The sequence below is a fragment of the Phyllobates terribilis genome, unplaced genomic scaffold, assembly GCF_046119375.1.
Source record: "Phyllobates terribilis strain yellow unplaced genomic scaffold, ASM4611937v1 Scaffold_7__3_contigs__length_470593459, whole genome shotgun sequence".
Lineage (NCBI taxonomy): Eukaryota > Metazoa > Chordata > Amphibia > Anura > Dendrobatidae > Phyllobates > Phyllobates terribilis.
In genome coordinates this window covers 307,017,776-307,041,517 of record NW_027362767.1, presented here as the reverse complement: position 1 = coordinate 307,041,517, position 23,742 = coordinate 307,017,776, and the positions used below count along the sequence as shown (strand labels likewise).

General features: G+C 37.6%; 1 protein-coding gene across 3 annotated transcripts in view; it reads right to left on the bottom strand.

Moving 5' to 3' along the window:
* Nucleotides 1-11,398: 11,398 nt before the first annotated feature.
* Nucleotides 11,399-23,742, bottom strand: part of GRIA3 (glutamate ionotropic receptor AMPA type subunit 3) — a 450,644-nt gene continuing 438,300 nt past the window's right edge. For 2 of the 3 annotated variants that reach the window (XM_073641082.1, XM_073641083.1), the window contains exons 15-16: nt 20,297-20,544; nt 11,399-12,558 (exon numbers count right to left, since the gene is read on the bottom strand). In XM_073641082.1, the coding sequence (XP_073497183.1) occupies nt 20,299-20,544 (246 nt within the window). In that variant the 3' untranslated portion in view covers nt 11,399-12,558; nt 20,297-20,298. Of the gene's footprint in view, nt 12,559-20,296; nt 20,545-23,742 lie in introns of those variants that run through there. The other variant, XR_012247463.1, reaches the window with a different exon arrangement.

Sequence of the window (23,742 nt, the reverse complement as noted above, 5' to 3'; positions counted from 1 at the left end):
GCAGGTCGCTATGACCTAGCACAGGACCATTTCTGCTACATACAGGTGATCTGCTGATCACCTGTATGTAGCAGAGGTGATCGGACAGTTGCTGCTTCTAGTCTCCTATGGAGACTATAGAAGCAAGCAAAAAGTGAAAAAAAAAGTTTTTAAAAATGTAAAAAAAATAAAAAAAATATAAAAGTTTAAATCACCCCCCTTTCGCCCCATTCAAAATAAAGTAATAAAAGAAAACCCCTACATACACATATTGGTATCGCCGCGTTCAGAATCGCCCGATCTATCAATATAAAAAAAGAATTAATCCGATCGGTAAACGGCGTAACAAGAAAAAAATTCTAAATGCCAGAATTACGTTTTTTGGTCGCCGCAAAATTGAAATAAAATGCAATAACGGGCGATCAAAACATCGGATCTACCCCAAAATGTTATCAATAAAAACTTCAGCTTGGTGCGCAAAAAATAAGCCCTCACCCAGCCCCAGATCCCGAAAAATGGAGATGCTACAGGTCTTAGAAAATGGTGCTACTTTTTTTTTTTTTACCAAACTTTGGAATTTTTTTTCACCACTTAAATAAAAAAGAACCTATACATGTTTGGTGTCTACAAACTCATAATGACCTGGAGAATAATAATGTGAGTTCAGTTTTAGCATTCAGTGAACGTGGTAAAAAAAAATAAATAAAAAACAACTGTGGTATTGCACTTTTTTTGCAATTTCACCGCACTTGGAATTTTTTTCCCATTTTCCCGTACACTATATGGTAAAACTAGTAATTGCGTTTAAAAGTACAACTCGTCCCGCAAAAAATAAGCCCTCACACGGCCATATTTACCAAAAAATAAAAACGCTATGGCTCTGGGAACAAGGGGAGCAAATAACGAAAATGCAAAAACGCAAAATCCCAGGGTTGCGAAGGGGTTAAAGTTTGCTTTTTGTCTATATTTTCTCCTTCTTTTCCTCAAAACTTCAACATTCTTGATTACAGGCTATATTTGATGTTCAGCATCACGGAAGTAAAGTTGCTGAGGTCTAGCTGGGACAGACGCACAATAGGGCAACACTGCAAGAGAAATAAGAAAGGGTGAGAGTGATGGTAGTGCTCACCTAGGGTGGTTGTGTAGGGACACAACACCTATAAGAGCCTTAGAATCTACAGCTGCAGCGCCGTGGCTGGAGGAAAAATTCTTTCAGATAGCAATTCACTTTTCTGGAGATGTCTCGGTACCTGGACTCCGCTTGTGGGAATGAAGAATCCTTGATGGTGTAAAATTAAAGTTTTTATTACACCAATTCATTTCGGTGCTGGACAGGATCCTTTTTCAAGTAAACAAAAACAATTGTCATGTTGGTTTTTGCCTTGAAAAAGGTGCCAATCCGGCACCAAAACGCGTTGGTGTAATAAAAACCTTAATTTTATACCATTGAGGATTCTTCACTCCCATAATCACAGTCCAAGTACCGTCATCTCTCCACTAAAGTGAATTGAAATAACCTGTGTCTAGTATATCAACTTTATGGACAAGACTTTCTGGGAAGAGAGATACTTTTCTTGCTTAAACAATAAAACCCATTTGTGTATTTGAGAATCTAAGCCATAAATTAAAAAGTGAAAACTGTACAATATGCTTAAAATATTGAATCCGCTAGACTGGTATCTTTTTTCTTGCTCCTCACTACTCTTGACAGTTGGGTAGTTTCTTCCAGGTGAAGTCAGCACACATGTATGAGTAGCAGGAGCAGCGTGGGATACATGACACTGGTGGTCGGGAACTGAATCTTTAAGGTATGAAATGGTAGTACAATGCGCAGTTTATTATTTTTTGTTTTTGTATCAATTTCCCAAATCTCAGAAAACTGCTTTAATTCTTTATCCACAATATCTTGAGTAACTGAGCTTATTTTCACAGGTTTAATGTGCTCACTGAAAAGCAAATCAATTATATCCTTTTTAAATTACAAAAAGAGCTTTTGAACCCAGCTGATGCAAGCTGTCTTAAAGGTGACTAATGGCCAGTGCTTTCTTTGCCTAGCCATAAATTCTAACTATATAGTGGAATGACTAATCAAGACTTTTACTAGTCACACCGTAAACCAGGGAAAATATAATATATTACATTTTGTCTCTGAAGTTTATGTAAAGAAATGTTCAATTATGTCCATGAAAACTATTGCCTTTGCTCGTCCCATATAAAATGACAACCAATGCCAACTTAAAAAATCCATTTTCTTTACATTTTATTTACAAAATGTATTAAAACTTTGTACATGCCTCATTAAAATGAGGCTCAGTAATCCGTCCACACATGCAGTTATATCTCTTTACAGCCATAAGTTTGCTTGGCAATTGTACTGCTCACCAATCTGCAGTTAAAAAATGAAGTTCAAACGAATCAAATTAAACATTAAAATACAAAGAAAAAAAAAAAAAAATATATATATTTATATATATCCCAAATGTTTTACTGCTGAATTGTTGCAGTTATAGCAGGAAAATGTAAGCAATCAGTAATTTTTACATGCATTGTCTCCATTAAAAAATACCGAACATCCCTGCTTCGGTATGAAGCTCACACTCTTAAAAATCAATGTTTCATTCATAAACGTACTTATATTTTTAACACTTTCCTTGACAGATGCTGCCACAAGGTCATAAGTACTGGCTTCTCTATCACAGAAAGAGTTAAATAACATCTAGGAAAAAACATGTTTTTTAGTATTTTCTACACAGCATTTTTTTCTCCCATAATGGGATATTAATAGCATTAAGACTTTGAAAAAAATCACAGTTCCATTTTAAGAGAGTCCCATTTCTCAGCCGGCCTCCATCTTTAGTTGCCCACCCACAATACAATATTCTTCCACTTGCTTCCAGCTGAGAAGGTTTGAAAAGGCTAGTCTTAATATATATACGGTATATTTTTGGAAATAAAGTACATTACATATCCGCATTTTAATTACAAGACAGTTACAATGTAATTTGATGAAATGTCTATGTGTTGCTGATGTGTGATGGCTTAAGTTTGGAGTTCTCCCTAGTTCTAGCGATACTTAAAATATAATGGACCGCATCGTGGCTCAGTGGTTACTGGGGTCTTGGGTTAAAATACAACCAACGACCACATCTATATCTATATCATCCCTGTATTTTAGTGGGTTTCCCCCATTCTAGAAACACTAATTAATTTGTTTCCCCAAAAATTGGCCCTAGTCTTTTTGAGGGAAAATTAGATTTTAGGCCCATTGAGGACAGGGAGCAAACCTTTAGTTAGGCCTTTGTTTTATCAAGGCATAAATTAAGTCAACTGTCCTAGTCTTGTATTACATTTTCTGACCAAAACAAGGTGGCTTGTTGGCAATTCAAGTCAAAACTCAGATAGTCCCCGACCTACGTCTCTGACATGGAGTAAAGCCGATATCTGTTCATCACTACAGAATAAGCTATGACGCCAACTAGAGGTTAATAAACTACTAAGGTCTGAGATTCTCAAACAAAGTCTAAGGCGAATTCGCAACTTAGAGTATCGATGGAAAACAATTTAAACAGAGAAATAACATTTCCCAAATGTCTGAAACATGAAATATAGAATAGATTAACATCATTTGAGAATAGCCCAAATTTAAATACTTAAATATAAGATAATAATTAAGTAATGCTATCTATATCATTCCTGTATTTGAGTAGGTTTCCCCTATTCTACAAACACATACTGATTGATTTGCTTCCTAAAAAATGAGTCCTAGTCTTTTTGAGGGAAAATTAGATTGTGAACCCATTGAAAACAGGGATCGAAGCTTTAGATAGGCCTTTATTTTACCCAGTCATAAATTAAGTCAACTGGCCTAGTCCTATATTAAATTTTCTGACCAAACCAAGGAAATTTATCACTGTAGAATGTAAATACTTAAATATTAGATAATGATTAAGCAATGATTGTTTTGTACATCTGAGCCGTATACGTTCTTTAGCTTATAGAATGTGATACCTATTTTTTAATTATTAATGTGAGAAGTGCTTTAGGTTTCAACTGTAGACCTATTTTATGAGATTTGAAAAGAGAAATGTTTTTGAAAGACTAACACAAGAACACCTTTCAGAACAGCCGGTCTTACATAATTTACAAGCATAACCTGAAGAAGCAAGATTGTAATATGTGAGAATTATTCTATATTCTAAAAGTTGGAATAGGGTAACACTGACATGATTTTATGACTTGCATTGTGTAGTAAAACTGGAAGACAATGTATTTTGGTTAGGTATATAGAATATAAAAATATACTTTTTCTCTCATTGATTTTTAACTCTTTGTCAATTAAAATTTTGCAATTGTGCCTTTTTAGTTGGATGATTTATATAGATTACTACAAAATTCATCTTACTAAATTGAAAACACTATTTGTCTTGTTAACCGATGTAGATTAAAAGAACGGTAGGATATGTTTTAAAAGATTATCATTTAGATGATGTAAATAAATCATTGGTAAACATTGGTATAAATGGCTTAGTAGCTCTTTGCAATTTCTTTTATAAATGTTAAAGGGGATATCAACAACTTGTACAACCCCTGTTTAAATGCCTTGAGTCCTCCAATAAATAAGAAAAACTTAAAATACTCACCTCTCCCACTTGCATTATTCCAGCAATGTTGGCACTGGGTCTCATTATTATGTTAAGTGACCGCTGCAGTCCACCACTGACTTCTGATTGGCTGCTGCTCATCAATATTCTGTCAGATTAGATGTCTGCCCTGACAAAATAGTAAAGGTCACTGATTGACTACACCACTTACGTGACATAACAATGTCACACAAGCACCGGGAGAGTTGGCGCTGACATCGCTGGAATGGTGCTAGTGGGGAGGTGAGTATAAGCTATTTTACCCTGGGGACATTTATTAAGGGGTTGTCCATGTAATAGACAACCTCTCTAATATGCAAACTATTTTAACATGGGTTCTGCATTAATTTGACACAACGCTATTGTTAAGATATAATGAATTTGGCTGTCTCAGATACAAATCTGTACTTTACACAAGAAACAGCACCACTTATATCTATTTCTGGTAATTGCAGCTTGGCTTTTGTCAAGTTTTATACATTTTGAATTTCCTTGAAAAATATATATATAAAATAAAAAAAAATAAAAATGTAAACTTTTTAAAATTGTCCTGTTAAGAGTACACTATTGTAGAAAGTTAAAGAAAAGAATCATGCATCTTTAATACATTAATTTGATATTATTCATTAGGTATCATCAAAGTAACAATGTACCTCTGAATTTCAAGAGAACCATTATTTTATCTAATACCAGCTAAATATTAATTTTCCCTTTCTTCTTTTAAGTTCTATCCACCAATGATTGTTGTTGTCTGCTTGGTGCTACTTTCCATTTCAGGTAGACTGACCATGTAAAGCCCTCAGAAAAGATGTAGTATGTAGAGAAAGCTCAACAATCACGTCTATTGAGACTGAGAGATGCACGTCTATGTGACAATGTAAAACTTTAAGGTATTTTAAATCTATTTTTTTTATGCATGCAAAACTAAAAAAGTCAGAGGTTCACTTTAAAAAATGTATGTTTGCTTGCAAAAGGAGAATAGGATTTTTTTTTCAATTTAAAAAATATATAAAAGTATGCCAATGGATATCAAACCCTGTAGTGATAGAGTATACTGGGCTAGGAATAAGGAAAGTAGGCATTTCCATTTTACAGTAAATTAAAAATTTCAGATAAATATTTAATTCAGGAATGGAGAAGAAATGATACTTTAATATTTGTTGTGCACACACTTTTTTTGTAAGAGTAACAAGGTTATTTTTTGGGATCTAAGGGGCAACGTTTCTCCTTGTGGAGAGTGACATGCCTGGCATGCCAGTGTTAGGAGGCTTATAATCCATGCAATGCTTCTCTGGGAAATTAAATATGTAAATTGGCTCTTCCTATCTGAAGTCCCAGTCAAAAGCCTGTCATACAACCAAATCAGATCTCATGCTTTGCACTGACGAGAGGCAACACCCTGAAATACCATGTCTGGGGTGTCATGTGGTAAGGCTCATCAAAGGTGGGATATTGACTTTTAGGATTGCTACTTCCAATAGTTGGCACTAGAGTTCAAGTCTTCTTCCTCTCTGAAGAGGCAAGTTGCATGTAAGGTTTTTTTTAGGACACAATTGGCCATATTGCTATATCATAGAATCATAGAATCATAGAATGGTAGAGTTGGAAGGGACCTCCTGGGTCATCTGGTCCAACCCCCTGCTCAAAGCAGGATTCACTAAATCATCTCAGACAGATGTCTGTCCAGCCTCTGTTTGAAGACGTCCATTGAAGGGGAACTCACCACCTCTCGTGGCAGCCTGTTCCACTCATTAATCACCCTAACTGTCAAAAAGTTTTTTCTAATATCTAATCTGTGTCTCCTCCCATTTAGTTTTATCCCATTGATTCTAGTCTTTCCTTGTGCAAATGAGAATAAAGATGATCCTTCTACAATGTGACAGCCCTTGACATATTTGTAGACAGCTATTAAGTCTCCTCTCAGTCTTCTTTTTTGCAAGCTAAACATTCCCAAATCCTGTAACCGTTCCTCATAGGACATGGTTTGCAGACCAATCACCATTCTGGTCACTCTTCTCTGAACTTGCTCCAGTTTGTCTATGTCTTTTTTAAAATGTGGTGCCCAAAACTGTACACAGTATTCCAGATGAGGTCTGACCAAAGAGGAGTAAAGACCGATAATGACTTCACGTGATCTAGACTGTATGCTTCTGTTAATACATCCCAGAATTGTATTTGCTTTTTTGCTGCTGCATCACACTGTTGACTCATGTTCAGTCTATGATCTATTAGTATACCTAAGTCTTTTTCACATGTACTGTTGCTTAGCTCTATTCCTCCCATTCTGTATATGCTTTTTTCATTTTTATTGCCCAGATGTAGTACTTTGCATTTTTCCCTGTTAAAAACCATTCTGTTGGTTGCTGCCCACTGCTCCAGTTTATTTAGGTCTTTTTGAATCCTCTCTCTCTCTTCTCTAGTATTAGCTATCCCTCCTAGCTTTGTGTCATCAGCAAATTTAATCAGTTTACCCTCAATTCCTTCATCTTTATCATTGATAAAGATGTTGAACAATACAGGTTCCAGGACGGAGCCCTGTGGTACCCCACTTGAGACATTCATCCAGCTGGATGTGAAGCCATTTACAACCACCCTTTGAGTCCGATCACTAAGCCAGTTATGAATCCACCTAACAGTTGCCTGGTCCATTGCATACTTGGTCATTTTTTCAATAAGGATGGTGTGAGATACTTTGTCAAATGCTTTGCTGAAGTCAAGATATACTATATCTACAGCATTTCCCTGATCCACCCAGTCAGTGATTCTGTCATAGAAGGAAATTAAGTTAGTCTGACATGACTTGTTAGTTACAAACCCATGCTGACTCTGGTTAATCACTTCATTCTTATCCATGTACTTACATACATGTTGTTTAATAATTTGTTCAAAGATCTTTCCTGGTATAGAAGTCAGACTCACCGGCCTATAGTTCCCTGGGTCCACCTTCTTCCCCTTTTTGAAGATAGGAACAACATTTGCTCTTCTCCAGTCTTCTGGGACTTCTCCTGTTCTCCAAGAATTTTCAAAGATTATGGAGAGTGGTTCTAAAATTTCTTCTACGATCTCCTTCAGTACTCTGGGGTGTAATTCATCTGGACCTGGAGACTTGAACTCATTTATGCTAGCTAAATGTTCCCTCACAATCTTTCTGTTTACAGATAACTTGGATTCCTCTATTCCTTTAAAAGGACAGTGAAGATCTGTTGATGTTACATTTTCTTTCTGAGAGAAAACAGATGCAAAATAGGAGTTAAAAAGTTCGGCCTTCTCAACATCCTCTCTTACCATTTCTCCATTTTCATCCTGTAAAAATCCTATAGCATCTTTGACTTTTCTTTTACTTTTGACATACCCCCAAAATCCTTTTTTATTGCTTTTGACATCTCTTGCAAGCCTTAATTCATTGTCAGCTTTAGCTAACCTGATACGTGCCCTGCAGGATCTGCAGACTGCATTATAATCTTCTTTAGATATGCCTCCCTCTTTCCATTTAATAAACATTTCTTTCTTTCTTTTTAGCATGTGTTTAAGTTCTGTGTTCATCCATCCTGGTTTCCTTAAATGCTTCCCATTCTTCCTACTTTTCGGGATTGTTAACGATTGTGCTTTGAGAATCTCATTTTTAAAAATTTCCCATCCTTCCTGGACATTTTTGTCCTTAAGGACATCCAGCCATTGGATCCCTCCTATTCTCTTTCTGAGTCTCTTAAAATCTGCCTTTCTAAAATCTAACCTTGAAGTTTGAGTCTTCACATGTCTTCCTCCTCTAGTTATCCAAAATTCTATAATAGCATGATCGCTGCCTCCTAGGGTCCCAGCCACCTTTACCTCCTCAACCATTTCCTCCCTGTTTATAAGGATTAGATCCAAAGTAGCAGATCCCCTTGTTTTCTCCCCTACCTTTTGGAAGATAAAGTTGTCAGCAAGAGAGGATAAGAATTTGCTTGACCTGTTAGTTTTACTTGAGAGAGATTCCCAACAAATGTCTGGATAGTTGAAATCTCCCATGACCACTACGTCATATTTTTTGGAGAACTTGGTCATTTGATACATAAAGAGTTCATCCATATCTTCAGCTTGCCCAGGTGGCCTGTAGTAAATGCCTACAATGGTGTCCTTTCCGTTGTTCTATCCTTGTATTCTTACCCAAACAGTTTCCACAGAACTCCCAGTCTCTCAAGCTTCAATCTCTGTGCAGATATATGCTTTTCTAACATACAATGCGACACCTCCTCCTCGTTTATCAAGTCTGTTTCTTGCAAATAAGTTGTATCCTTCTAGCCTTTTATTCCAATCATGTGTATCGTCCCACCAAGTTTCAGTGATTCCAATGACATCATATTTCTTTTCCTGCATTAGTAGTTCCAATTCTCCTTGTTTGTTGCCCATGCTTTGTGCATTTGTATAAAAACATTTTAGTTTGTGATTGGTTTCTCTTCCTCCCATATTTTTATTATTTAAATTGTTTTGTCTTTGTTCTTCCTTTCCACTTCCAGTAGCAGAGATCTCAATAGTATTTGTCAGCTGTATGGCTTTTTCTGGCCTTTTGCTTCCCTTCCCACATTGTTCTAGTTTAAAGCTCTCCTGATGAGTGTAGCAAGGCGACTTCCAAATACATGTTTTCCAGTCTTCGTAAGGTGTACCCCATCTCTAGCAAGTAGTCCATCGTATAGGTGGGCTATTATTTTCCTTACCTCACCTGGGCATCTGAGTTTTCATTTAGTGTAGAATCTGTGTAAAGTGTACCTGTGGACTGTGGTACCCAATTAGTTTTGCCATTTTTTTTACAGCAGAGAACCTCTCTCTGTCAAGTAATGAGGTATTTTTTGTCTATTTAACAACTTGTGTATACTGTTAAACTTTTTTTTTTTTTTTACACCGATGGCGACGAAGAGCAAAAAGTATATTTCAAAGCAATCATTTCACTGTGCTATCTTACTTTCTATAAAACACTTTGAAAGAGCATTTTACCTAGAGCTTAAAGTAATATTGTATTGGATTGCACATTTTACAGAACACATAAGGGTCAAAGCAATTTGAGATCAGGACTGACACATTTTCATCGCATGTCAATGTATCAAGGTTTGCTACTTTAACTCCTGGGATATTACAACTCTGCTACTCAGTACAGTATTTTCAGCTTGGTCTGTATTTTGGCAGGAGTATGTGGTACGGACTGTGTATCTGCTATCAAATTTTGTATACTCTATATGTTTAGGGATAAACATTGGAACCTATTCATTCATTTTCTTTTAATGTTACAAGCTATGATTGTTGCCATAGATTGATCACTAATATTTAGCCAAATCAGTGCTCAGAAATTAAATCATTAAAATTTGTTTAGTAATTGTCTGCTAAGTATGTTTTGTAGACCAATGCAATTTACATGTTCTCTTACCAAAGACCTACATGTTGTACTTCTGCATGAATATACAAGTATGGGTTCTATATTTTCCCATTTACTACAATTTTATTTCAAAACTTGAACAATTAGGGTATTAAACTGAGAAGACCTAAATATAAATCAATCTATTAGGGTCCATAGCCTTATAAGGTTGCCGTTATCAGATGTTCCTCTATGACCAAGAATGGATAAGAGCCCAATTCTGACTTTGTGGGTCATGCTAAGTCAGAATTGGGCCGTCTATTGTATGGGCTGTTATTAATCTGAAGAGCAGCTATGTAATACTACATTTCTGCTGCAGCAGAAATCAATAACCAAACCTTTCATTTTTTTACTATCTCACTGGCAAGCAGTTGTAAATAGTTGGTTAATTCCCATGAGTTGGCTTACATATTCCAGAAGTTTGCTATCATTAGGTAACCCCTTTAAACATTTTCTTTTCCTTTATAATTTATAAGGAAATTCATATTCCTACTTAAGTGAACTAGTAATTATTGTGCATTAATAGATACATGGTTAGTATTAACATATCTTTACATTTCCTGTATTTGGCATGTTTACCACATTGTGTACCATTATAACAATAGATAACATGATATCTAAATGTACATACTCAATTTTAGTTATTATACAAGCTTGATACATAGGTGTCATCTATATACAGCGAAGGGAAAGATACGATCAAAGCTACACAGCAGGTGATTTAATCATAAAATATAGCTTTTATTAAATATATAATTAAGAAAAAAGTACACCACATAATATGGCAAAAACAGTGCGAGACATACATATCTAAAATACCATCATGCTCCATGGACATAGAGGTCCACATATAAGACACCCACAAGGACTATAATCATAGACCCTAATGCACCTAATCAACAGATCTCTAATATATATAACCAGTTAGTGTGTATCTAGTGATCAACTCGTTCAGCCTAACTGTATGGCAGTATAACAATGTAGTTGACCACTTATTACAATAATAAAATCTACCTGGACTGAGGGCTAACTGAGGGGATGCTCACATGTGGACCACGCGTGAGCATCCCCTCAGTTAGCCCTCAGTCCAGGTAGATTTTATTATTGTAATAAGTGGTCAACTACATTGTTATACTGCCATACAGTTAGGCTGAACGAGTTGATCACTAGATACACACTAACTGGTTATATATATTAGAGATCTGTTGATTAGGTGCATTAGGGTCTATGATTATAGTCCTTGTGGGTGTCTTATATGTGGACCTCTATGTCCATGGAGCATGATGGTATTTTAGATATGTATGTCTCGCACTGTTTTTGCCATATTATGTGGTGTACTTTTTTCTTAATTATATATTTAATAAAAGCTATATTTTATGATTAAATCACCTGCTGTGTAGCTTTGATCGTATCTTTCCCTTCGCTGTATATCTATGATTGGCGATTTGTCTACAGTAAATGTCATTAGGTGCTAGCTATGGAGCTTTAATTATTATTTAATATGCACCTGTTGAGAAACTTTGATTATAGGTGTCATCTAGTATATCAAATAAAAGCTGTGGAGAGTAATCAAATAACCTCTAATTTATGTGGCTATTAAGATTTTAGGTATAAAAATATATGTATATATAACCTGAAACAATTGTGGTTGAATTTTTTCATGTACCCCTGAATTCCACATCCATGTATTTGTTATGAGAATAGATGATGATTTTTTTACCCTATCATGTATACATCTTAGCATTAGGAAGAACCCAAAAGACGCTGTTAGTTACCAGGTTAACAGAATGCTGTTCAGAACATACAACAGCATTACTAACAATAATACATATAATAAAACACTTGTGAATTTAAAAGTGCATTCACTCTACATATACATTGAAATAAATTTTAGACACATAACCTGCCCTTTACACAACAGCAACACATTTTCATGTTTTTAGGGACTGCCATGGGATCAGTACGGTGTCAATCTTTTGCATTGCTATCCTCTGGTCAGTCTTTCAATAAATAGACCATTTTAATCTAAAGCTTTCATTCCTAGTTTATATGACATAGTAGGTCTTATTTACCCAGCAATCTGTGCGGTTTTAGTGAAACATACATCAACATTACAATGGAGACAAGACAATATGGTACTGAGTGACTGTATTAGATTAATACAACAAAGAGTGAATGCACCTTTAAAAATGCATATAGAGCATCTGAGGCTCCGTAGAGTGCTAATAGTCGATGGCTTTTAAAGAACTTATTCTTTACATGAGTACATTTTCTTACACAAGGTTCTCGACTTGTGGCCAGTTAAAGTTTTGTTTTTCAAGCAAAGCAATAGCATTTCCGTGATAGTTTGCATTGTTGTGAGACTCAGAATGTTCCATAAGGCACTGAAGGAAAAGAAATCTGTTCTTTCTAGTAAAAGTTCTTTGCACCATCAGCAGTTTGTGTCATTCCCGACACCAAGGAAAGAGTTTAACTGGCTCAGGTGGTCAGGATGTAGGAGGAAGCCTCATTCTCATAATCTCACCTCGTGACTTGGCTCATTTCAATGGTTATCTGCAAAATACCAAGTGCATATATTTTATATTGAGCTCAGAATGCGTGAAGATATGTTTGCCATTGGAAGAGAATAGATAAGATGGATTTTGTTTTGTATCCTCAGACAAAAACAGTTTTAAGAGAGGAACTTAATAGTAAAACATATTTTAATATTTATGTAAAATACCCACATTTCACTACAGTATGTAAGAATTCCAAATATTATTGACACTTAGTAGCTTCACCTTTTAATATACTTTTCAGCTATTTTAACAGAGTGTTGATATTAAAGGAAATCTGTCAGCGGGATTTCACATCCCAAACTATTTATATGCACATGTAGCTCTTTCAAAGACAAGTCTGGCAATATCTTAACATGGCCAGTCCATTCCTCCTTTACTGAGAAATCAAATGAGGCTAAAGGGCTATTTGTACTTATTTTATAGAATTAATGTTATTTTTGAACACCCCATCATACATTACCTATATATTTTTTTTTTAACAACAAATATCAGATACTGTTTTTTTATTTTAACTATTTTTTTTTGTTTAACTACTCTATTGCTTGCTTATATTTGAATTATTCATTATGTTATTCTTTTTGCACAGAATTATGAGCTGTTGTTAACAGCATTTAGAGATGTGATTTACAGCAGACACATGGGCAATAAGAAAGCAAAAGAATAAACTGGAGATGTTCATTGACTTCTGTGTGAAAGTGTCCTAGGCAAGCTCTTTGATATGTGCAGAGGTCATTGTGCAGGGAGGGGAAGAGGTGAAATGTGACAATCACCTATTGTGAATGATGAATGCCATTTTATCTATATATCAGTAATAATTTTCATTGTAGTCTTGTTAGAACCCTCCTGTTTGTTTTTTCCATCTTGTGTTTTGCGGTCACGTGACCATCTGCCTTTATATCCCAGCTCCGCCTTTCTGGCTGTGCTGGACTTCAGTGTTTGACTGTTTCTCTAGCCTGGTGCTTCTGTGCCTTTCTCTGTCAGATCGCTTGGTCCTTCTGGGACCTCTAGTACCTTTTGTCAGTTTGTCTTTTTGTGTTTTGCAACAACTTCTCTGTTTAGGAGGTGTCCCATTTTTGTCCCAGTCCATAGTTCTTTTAGGGACCCCTCCCTTAATGCTATAGGTCTTTGTTCAGACTAGCTGAGGACTAAGGCGGGTCTGTTCACTAGGAACAGGCAGCCCACTGCATCGTAGGGATTCAGCTTAGTCTTACTGTAGGGACAGCTTTCCCCTATCTTTCCTTAGTACATGTTGCAGATCATAACAGTAAGTCCAGCCCAAAAAACTAAAAGGAAAGGAATTCGGGGATCAGTATGGTTTCCGTCCAGGATTTGGCTCAACGCCTGCAGGGATTGTCTCTGGAGGTGGCCAAGCTTCAGCAACACGTGAGTAGCTGTTCTGGAGCGCATTTTGTTGAACCCAAGGAAGTACTGCCTGATGTTTTTTTTATGGCAAACAGCAAGATTTTTTTTCCTTTAAAAATGCCTGTTTGTTATATTTTCGTTTGAGACCATAGTCCTCTGAGAATGAATCACAGCGCATTGGTTTTATTATCTCACTTCTGCGCAATGGACCACAGGGGTGGGCCTTTTCTCTCCAACCTAATGATTCGTGTTTAAGGTCTGTTGAAGATTTTTTTTTCTGCTATGAGGCTATTATATGATGATCCTGATCAAATCTCATCAGCTGAAACAGAGCTCAGGCATTTGAATCAGGGGTCAGGTGTTGTTGAAAATTATAGCACACACTTCAGGAGATGGGCCTCAGAAGTTAAATGGAATTATCCTGTGCTGAAATGTTTATTTCTTGTTGGTCTGAGTAAAAGGGTTAAGGATCTGCTAATTGCATTTCCTGTACTTGAGACTCTGCAGGATGCCATGCAATTAGCTGTTCGTGTGGACAGGAGGCTGAGGTGCAGGCTGAATGAGGTAAAGACTCCTGTAATGTCAGTTCCTAGTCCCCAGAAAATCTGCTCAGATGGCGGAGAACCGATGGAGGTTGGGGCAATGTCACTCCGCTCTCAGGAAAGAGACCGGAGGTTCGCCGAGGGATTGTGTCTTTATTGTGGTAGATAGACCATTTGATTAAGTATTGTGAGCGTTGCTTAAGTAAAGAAAAAAAAAGGTCAGTTACGCCCATATAGCTTGTTTACGCTCTGCAGGAGTATTTCTTTCTGGGAGTACTACTTTGCAGGGAGATTTGAATTTCAGGTATTTGTGGATTGTGGTTCAACACTTAATGTGATTGATAAAGGGTTTTTGGAAAACCTTAAATTGAAATCCAAACCTTTGTCATCACCTATTTCTGTGATTGGAATTGATAACACTCCCTTGAAATGTATTACTTACAAGGTTGCTGCATTTCCCCTCACTATCAATGGAGTTCACCAAGAAATTTTGGACCTGGTTGTTTTAGATAATTTACCCTCTTCGGTTGTTCTAGGGTTGCCTTGGTTAAAACTGCACAATACTTTACTGGACTGGTCTACTAATGTGATTAAGTCTTGGAGTCCGAAGTGCTATGATAAATGTTGTAATGGTCACATTGCGGCTGTGGAAAAAGGGGAATTACCTGTACCTATTCAAAATTTTTGGAGGGTTTTTTCGGAGGAGGAGTCGCAAGTTTTACCTCCTCATAGGGATTATGATTGCGCCATTGAGTTTGTTCCGGAAGCTACTCTTCCCAAGAGTCGCTTGTTTAATCTGACTATGCCTGAAAGAAAGGCCTTGGAGGAATACATACAGACTAGTCTGGCTGCTGGTCACATTAGACCTTCAAAGTCACCTGTGGCAGTTGGATTTTTCTTTGTTAAAAAAAAAGATGGGGGTTTACGTCCATGTCTGGATTTTCATGAAAATAATAAGATTACCGTACACAATTCCTACCCATTGCCGTTAATTCCTGACTTGTTTAACCAGTTAGTGGGGGCCAAGTGTTTCTCTAAAATTGATCTCTGGGGGGCATACAATTTGTTACGAGTGAATGAGGGTGATGAATGGAAAACTGCTTTTAACACTCCAGTAGGTCATTTTGAGAATCTGGTGATGCCTTTTGGTCTTACCAATACACGTGCATTTTTTCAGAACCTTATTAATGACATCCTGAGACCTTTGATGGGTAAGAATGTGGTTATGTATTTGGATGACATTTTGATTTACTCACCAGATCTAGAGTCCCATTGGCAGAGTGTACGTGAAGTTTTGCAGTTATTGAGTGATAATTCACTCTTTGCTAAGCTGGAGAAATGTGAGTTCACTGTGCAGAAAATTATTTTGTTGGGCTACATTGTCTCCAGCGAGGGCTTTGAGGTGGACCCTGTGAAGGTTCAGGCTGTGCAGGAATGGCCTAGGCCTATTGGTTTGAAATCTATACAGAGATTTTTGGGTTTTGCCAATTATTACAGGAAATTCATTAAGAATTTTTCTGTAATTGTTAAACCTCTAACCGATCTCACCAGGAAAGGTGCGAATAAGGCCCAGTGGACTACTGAGGCCATTGAAGCATTTGTGTATCTCAAAGAGATGTTCAGTTCGGCCCCTATCCTTATGCAGCCTGATGAGACCAAGCCTTTTTTTGGTTGAGGTTGATGCTTCATCGGTGGGGGTCGGAGCAGTTTTGTCTCAGGAGAACAAGGGTGGAGTACATCCTTGTGCCTTCTTTTCGAAAAAATTTTCAGAAACCGAACTGAATTATGATGTTGGAAATCGGGAGTTGCTGGAGTCATTTTTTGGAAGGCTCTAGATTTCCTATTCAGGTTTTCACAGACCATAATAATTTGATCTATCTGGATGCTGACAAGCGCTTGAATGCCCGTGAAGCTAGGTGGGCACTCTTTTTTTCTCGTTTCATTTTTCTGTTACCTATATCCCTGGTACTAAGAATGTTAAAGCTGATGCTTTATCTCGCAGATTCTCTCCTACGGTCGGTGCCGAGGAGGAGGAGAGCATTTTACAGAAAGGAGTTGTGGTGGTGGCATTGGACTCCATTTTGGAGAATGGGATTCTGAAAGCACAAGATGATGCTCCATCTAACACTCCCAATGGGAGGTTGTTCGTGCCTAGAGCCTTTAGGAGAGATTTGTTTGTGGAGTGTCATGAGTCTCGGTTGGCAGGTCATACAGGAATTTCGGAGACTAAGAGACTTATCAGTCGCAGTTTTTGGTGGCTTGGATGGCAGAAGGAAGTCATCAAGTGGGTGCGTCAGTGCACTGTGTGTGCTAGGTCAAAGGCTTCACATACTCCTGCTGTGGGGTTGCTTTGCCCGCTGGAGGTTCCTAGTGCGCCTTGGACACATCTCACAATGGATTTTATTACTGATCTTCCTGTGTCCGAAGGTTTTACTGTCATCTGGGTGGTCGTGGACCGTTTTAGTAAGATGTGTCATTTGGTTCCATTCATTAAGTTGCCCTGCGCCAAGACACTCGCTAAGACGTTTGTTAAGGAGATTGTCAAGCTCTATGGCGTTCCCACGGATATTGTTTCTGATAGAGGACCTCAGTTTGTGGCTCGCTTTTGGCGTGCTTTTTGTGACAGGTTGGGAGTCCATTTGTCATTTTCGTCTGGTCATCATCCTGAGTCTAATGGACAGACTGAAAGAAAGATCCAGGATGTTGAACAGTTTTTGCGTTGTTTTGTGGCAGACAATCAAGAGATGTGGTCTGAGTTTCTGCCTTTCGCAGAATTTGCTCTTAACAATCATACATCCTCCTCTGCTTGGTGTTCTCCTTTTTTTTGTTGTACTGGGAGACATCCGTCTCTTGGTTCGTTCTCCAAATTGGGGTCGGCGTTGCCGGAAGAGGGGAATTTTCCTGGTGATTTGGAGAGAGTCTGGACTAATGTACGTTGCAACCTTCAAGAGGCTAACAAGAAGTCCAAGAAGTATTTTGACAGGAAACATAAGGAGGTTTTGTTTACTGTGGGTGACATGATTTGGTTGTCCTCGAAGAACCTGCGGTTGAGGATTCCCTCTAAAAAACTGGGTCCTAAGTTTGTGGGTCCATTTAAAGTGCTTCAGGTTGTTAACCCGCCTGCTGTTAGGTTGGATGTCCCTACCTCCTGGAAGATTAATCCTGTGCTTCATGTTTCCTTGTTGAAAAAGGCTGATGTATCTGATAGAGACGCCACTGTCACAGTTCCTCCTGTGGTGGAAGACGGCGAATATGAAATTTCTCATATCTTGAATTCTAGATGGCATAGAGGGAGATTACAGTATCTTGTCTCCTGGAAGGGTTTCGGTACCGAAGACAACTCCTGGGTAAAGACGGATGATGTCTCTGCTCCTAGGCTTCTTAAAGTTTTCCACAGGAGGTTTCCGGATAGGCCTGGGCCTGGAGGATCCGGAGGATCCTCATAAAAGAGGTGGTACTGTTAGAACCCTCCTGTTTGTTTTTTCCATCTTGTGTTTTGCAGTCACGTGACCATCTGCCTTTATATTCCAGCTCCGCCCTTCTGGCTGTGCTGAACTTCAGTGTTTGACTGTTTCTCTAGCCTGGTGCTTCTGTGCCTTTCTCTGTGAGTTCGCTTGGTCCTTCTAGGACCTCTAGTACCTTTTGTCAGTTTGTCTTTTTGTGTTCTGCAACAACTTCTCTGTTTAGGAGGTGTCCCATTTTTGTCCCAGTCCTTAGTTCTTTTAGGGACCCATCCCTTAATGCTATAGATCTTCGTTCAGACTAGCCGAGGACTAAGGCAGGTCTGTTCGCTAGGAACAGTCAGCCCGCTGCATCGTAGGGATTCTGCTTAGTCTTACTGTAGGGACAGATTTCCCCTATCTTTCCTTAGTACATGTTGCAGATCATAACAAGTCTTGCCTTTTATGACAATGAGATAACTGCTGAAAAGTGATTTCTACAGAACAGGAAGTGTCAGCCTATTATGATGCTCAGTAGCTATAGAGAAAACTGCAACAATTATCATAAATATGCTGTCATCAGTTTGCACAATATTTTCATTTTCATTAAAGATAGTTCTATTTTACAGACATTTTAGAAATAGAATTTTTTTTTAAATAGTAGGTTTCCATACAACTCACCAAAACCAAATATTGAAAATCCCTGCTCAGTTTCGAGCTCTGACACTGGTTTAAATTACAACTGCAGAAAATTAGTTGTTGGCTTCAAAATGGAAGATAAAAAAATTACTATTTTGTTAGTAACATAATTTAAAATGTATGGTGCAAGAAGTACTAACTTGGTACAGATTACATGTTTTGAACATATCAGCATTCCTACTTATAGTAAATAATTAAGTTCATGGACCATTGCTTTGAGTAAGAACGTGGACCATTGCTATGAGTAAGAGCATGGATACAGTTGAAACATGTAAGCTGTACCAAGCTAATACTTCTGAACTGAAGAAAAAGTTGTCACTCCGTTGTCCAGGATAAATTATTTATTCAAAATCTGTGTGCAAAAACAACTTTGAACGTAGGTATCAAAACATTTGATGCATTTCAGAATACAATTTCTTAATCATAGCTTTATTCCGAAACACGTCTGTGTTTTGATACCTACTTTTAATGTTGTCTTTGCACAAGGACTTTGAATAAAAAATGTATTTTGGAAAATGGAGTGCCAACTTTTCTCCAGTTCAGATTTATCTTCATGTCTACTCAGGTTGTCGAGCACCCGGGATGTTAAGAATGCAGGTGTGGCGAGCTGCCCCGTTTGTTTGTGAATCTAGTATTTCTGGCACAATTTGGATTTTAAATTATGATACTATTAGGAATACATGCCATGGACGTAATCATTCTCCTCCGGTTTCCAGACTGCTCCACCAGTCTGTATGCACTGGGGTGGGAGCTATCGCGCACTTGCGTGGTGCTACTACTCACGGTGGTGGCTCATGTGTGGAATTGGTGCTGAGTGATGTGTGAACAGGGGACGCCGTGCTTCCCACTTGTTTCATGACCCGTGAGATATGGGACGCTGTGTCTCTCAGCTGCCAGGATATGCAGGACGCTGCCTTGCCTGGTGTTAGCTAATAGCGGGAATGTGTGCACTCTGCTGTACAGGTGAGCAGAGAGTGGCTCCCTGGACAAGACTGGGAGGAATGCATCACCTGATTTCTATCCTTAGATTTGGGCTGGCAACTTAGAGCATGCTTCCAATCCAGTTCAGTGCTGTTTATTTGGTTCCCTTGCGTAGTGGTATGGTGAGTGCTTCCCGGTTGAGTTCTAGTTGCTTCTCAGTAGTTGCTAATGGTCATTATTGGTTCTTCTTTATTAGCTATTGTCCTGGGGTTTCCTTTTGATTTTCATTTGGGTTTTGTGCTGCTAGCTTTGGATTTACTCTTGTACCAGACTCCACATCATCCGCGTCACCAGACGCCAGCTATTCTGCAACAGCAGTCTGGAAAGGGCTCTGTAAGACGCCCCTCCCCTCCGGGAGTGGGTGAAGAATATCCTGGCCCTTAAGGTCTTGCCTAGCAGTGGTGGCTTGTGCAAAATGCATCTGTGACTGCGCTTTTGCTGGTCGGATGCGAGTCGCTACAGAGTAGTTATTCCTGCGCATAACAGATACTAATAAAATAGAATTGTTTAGCTCCTGATGCCGAACTCAAAATTAATTCTCTGAAGTTGCAATTTTTTGTTGAATAGCACTTCCTGGTTACAATAACCATAAACTAGACTACTAATGGTATACAGCCTAACTGAGCTTAAGAACATCCATTAACTCAATGTTCTAGCAATGTAAAGTTTTTACTATATTCCATTAACAAAAGCTTGTCAAAAACCATACCCTTAAATTTTAACGCTTTCTGTTCCGTAGACATTATAACCTTCTCTGTATGTAGCATAATTCTGGGTGCTGGCTGCAGGAGGAGGTTTAAAGTTTTGTGAATTCTTTGTAAGTTTCATTCTTTTTGATTCTGCTCGCGATTTGTAGCAGAATTCTATCAAAGCCACCATCATGGCTAGTCCCAGACCTCCAACGAGGATATAAAACACCCCTGCGACATTACTTAGACTCAGGGCGCTGGTCTTGTCCTAAGAAAAATGAACAACATTGTTAGGTTCACCGAATAATTTAGAATGGCTTATAGTTTGGATCAAAATCTATCCTAATCTTAAATATAAGCGGAATAACTGCTGTACCTCCATACTTTAATTTACAAGCATATCAAATATGATAGTGAATTCTCGTCTCTATATCATTTATAGAATCATTACTTTTATTCTGCAGCATAGTTAATTATTAGTGGACTATCAGGACGCATTAATAATATACTGATATAAATTATGCATCTTAAAGCATAACAATAAATTTTTTGAAATACATATTTTCAATTCTTTCTATTTTGTAAATACAACAAACAAAATCTAGAAATATTTTCTGTATTCCGTACTCTACTATTATTAATAAGTTCATAATTTAAATCGCTAGTTAAGTCATATTATAAAAATCATGAAAAATTACAACTATCTACTTTATTTTTGACCATTGGCATATTTAACCATAGCAGCAAAAAAAAAAAAAAATACGCAGAAACTCAAATTCACCAATTCTGCTACGGCATCTCTAAATTTTAACCATAGATTTGACATATACCATGGATAGGGATCATTGAAAGTGAACATGGAAAAGTATTTAACGCAAACATGAACCATATTACTGATAAGCTATGGTTAATACAGTACTTGGAATTACTAAGCTATAATCTTTTTCATGCAGATTGAAAACTTAAACAGAAAAACGATAACTGGCATTAATCCGGATGTACCCTAGAAAAGCTAATCCCATAATGCATCTTAATTCTCCTGAAATGTATTCATTTACTGCTTTACTGTCTTTTTTCATGTAAACTAAAATATAGAGAAATATCAACATTAACTTTTAAATAAAAGTCTCTGAAAATACATTAATTAAATCACTACACAAATGATCTGAAACGAATGAATGAATTTTAGGTCCTTCGAATAGCGTTTTAGGTATAATTTTGAGATGTTGGTCATATATTACTGTTGCATTAACAGGAAATATTCCAGTCAACTGTACTGACTAATTTCAACAACAGCAAGATAAGTGAATACACAACATGTATGAATGCTGATGGAGTGAGCTACGGACAGTGTCAAATACAGAGATACTAATTAAAAAAACAAATACGAACCCTAAAGGTTTCTCGACTGTAATGTTTTAATGGAAAAATGTGGTGCAATATAATAACGGTATGATAATAATATTTAAACCTTCTGCTGTACTTTAAAGCTAATCAAAAGGAAAATGATAAAATTCGTTTTTTGGGGGAAATATTTTTAACTTTTTACATACTGTCTTTTAAAAGATATGAGTAATTTTAAACATGGGCAAGATGATCTGAGAAGTAGTATGTCAGGACTATCATTAAAAGTTGTAAGTCAAGATCTTTAGAAAGCACATACTTGTAATTCCTGCAGCTCTTTAACACAATGGGGTAGATTTACTACAATGTTATCAACAAATCTGCAAAAAAAAAAATCCTTAATGATATTTTGAGTGTTTTCCGTGGGTAATGTGTGCAGGACTGCAAGGCCACATTTTGACAATGATTGAATATTCTATCGTTTGAGGCTACACTTTGGCATAAGAAGAAAATGCTTCAGTGATATTTAGCATTTGGAACTGTTAGCATTAGAATATTTTCGCTAGCTATTACATGGTTTATTGAGCTAATGGATGGAAACAGGGCTAAGTCTCACTTACCAACTCCTTATGTGTATAAATCTATTTTTACATGTATCTGGTTACGTAAATTGACTGGTTACACAAATTGAAAGGGGTTAAAGGTCTTTTACAACCATGCATGAAACCTTACAAAATGAATTAAAATAATAAGCTAAACACAATTTCCTGAGATGCTGCGTGTTTTATTAATTAACCCCCTTTCCTAGTCAACGGGAAATAATAAACCGTGTAATTATATCATAAGTTTGTAATAGAAGAATAGGTGAAATCCATATTCCAGCAAATATGGTATTTGTTTGGCATGGATTCATATTCCTCGTGTCCAATTAGCATTTCCCACTTTTTGCGATAACATTGTTAGGAAAATGGGCAATCAATTCTCACCAGCCTCTATCTGAATGGGTAAAGATTTATTTTTTGCAAGATATGCATAGGATAGGAGATAACTTGTGAATCATTGGGGGTCTGACCACTGGAATCATCACCGACCTGAAAATAGTGCATAGTCCAGAGCTCTGTCTGAAAGAAAATGGCGGTCAAGTATGCGCACCTCCACTGAATTCATTGCCTATGGGACTGTAAGAGAATGCCAAATACAGTGCCTGACTATTCCAACAGTCCAGTAGATATAATGAATGGAACCAAGGTGTGCATACTCAACCCCTGCTCCATTTTGACAGGGCTCTGCAGAGGATTATTCTCCAGATTGGTGGGGACCCAGTGATAGGATCCCCAGGAATCAGCAAGTTATTCCTGATCCTATGGATAGAAGATAGCTTTAAATCACACAAAAGATTACAAATATATGTCTGCCTTCTTCCAAAAACAGTCCCAAACATGTCCACTAGTTGTGTGTGGCATTGCAGCTCAATCCCATCAACTTTAGTAGAGCTGTAGTCAGGTGTGGCACTGTTTTTAGAAGAAAAAACATTTTAAATAATGTTTCAATTAGAGAGGAATGGATAAAGCAAAATCAAGCTTCAACAGTATTTTTGGGAAATTCAGCAAGAGCATAATAAACTTAAGATGTAAAAAATAGAAAAAAATATTATACTCACCTTACCACCCACATATTCGGCCCCTTCGCTCCTCACATCACCTGTCCAGTCTTCATTGCATCTTGAGATTGCTGCCGCGAGCACTGAGTCCCTGGGCCTCTTCACATTCGGCCAGGAATTCCAGCTTTGATGAGGCTGGGACAGTTCTGCTCAAGCGTGTGGCAAGTCATGACATTATAATGTCATGTCGAACACCGTGACCTATTGTGTGCATACGCAGAACCTCAGTAAGCTGGTAATCTTGGCCTAGAGTGAGAATTCAGCTCTCGTGGTGGCAATCAGAAGATGTGATAAGAACGGAACAGGTAACAATGAGAAGTGGGGGGGGGGGGGGCTGGAGAGGTGAACGGTTAGGTAAGTATAATTTTTTACAATTTTTTAACCTTTTGATGTTCTTTTCTAATTTAGCAAAATGGTGGCCAGCAGCTGCCATTTTACTCAATCCACATGTAAGCGAATTAT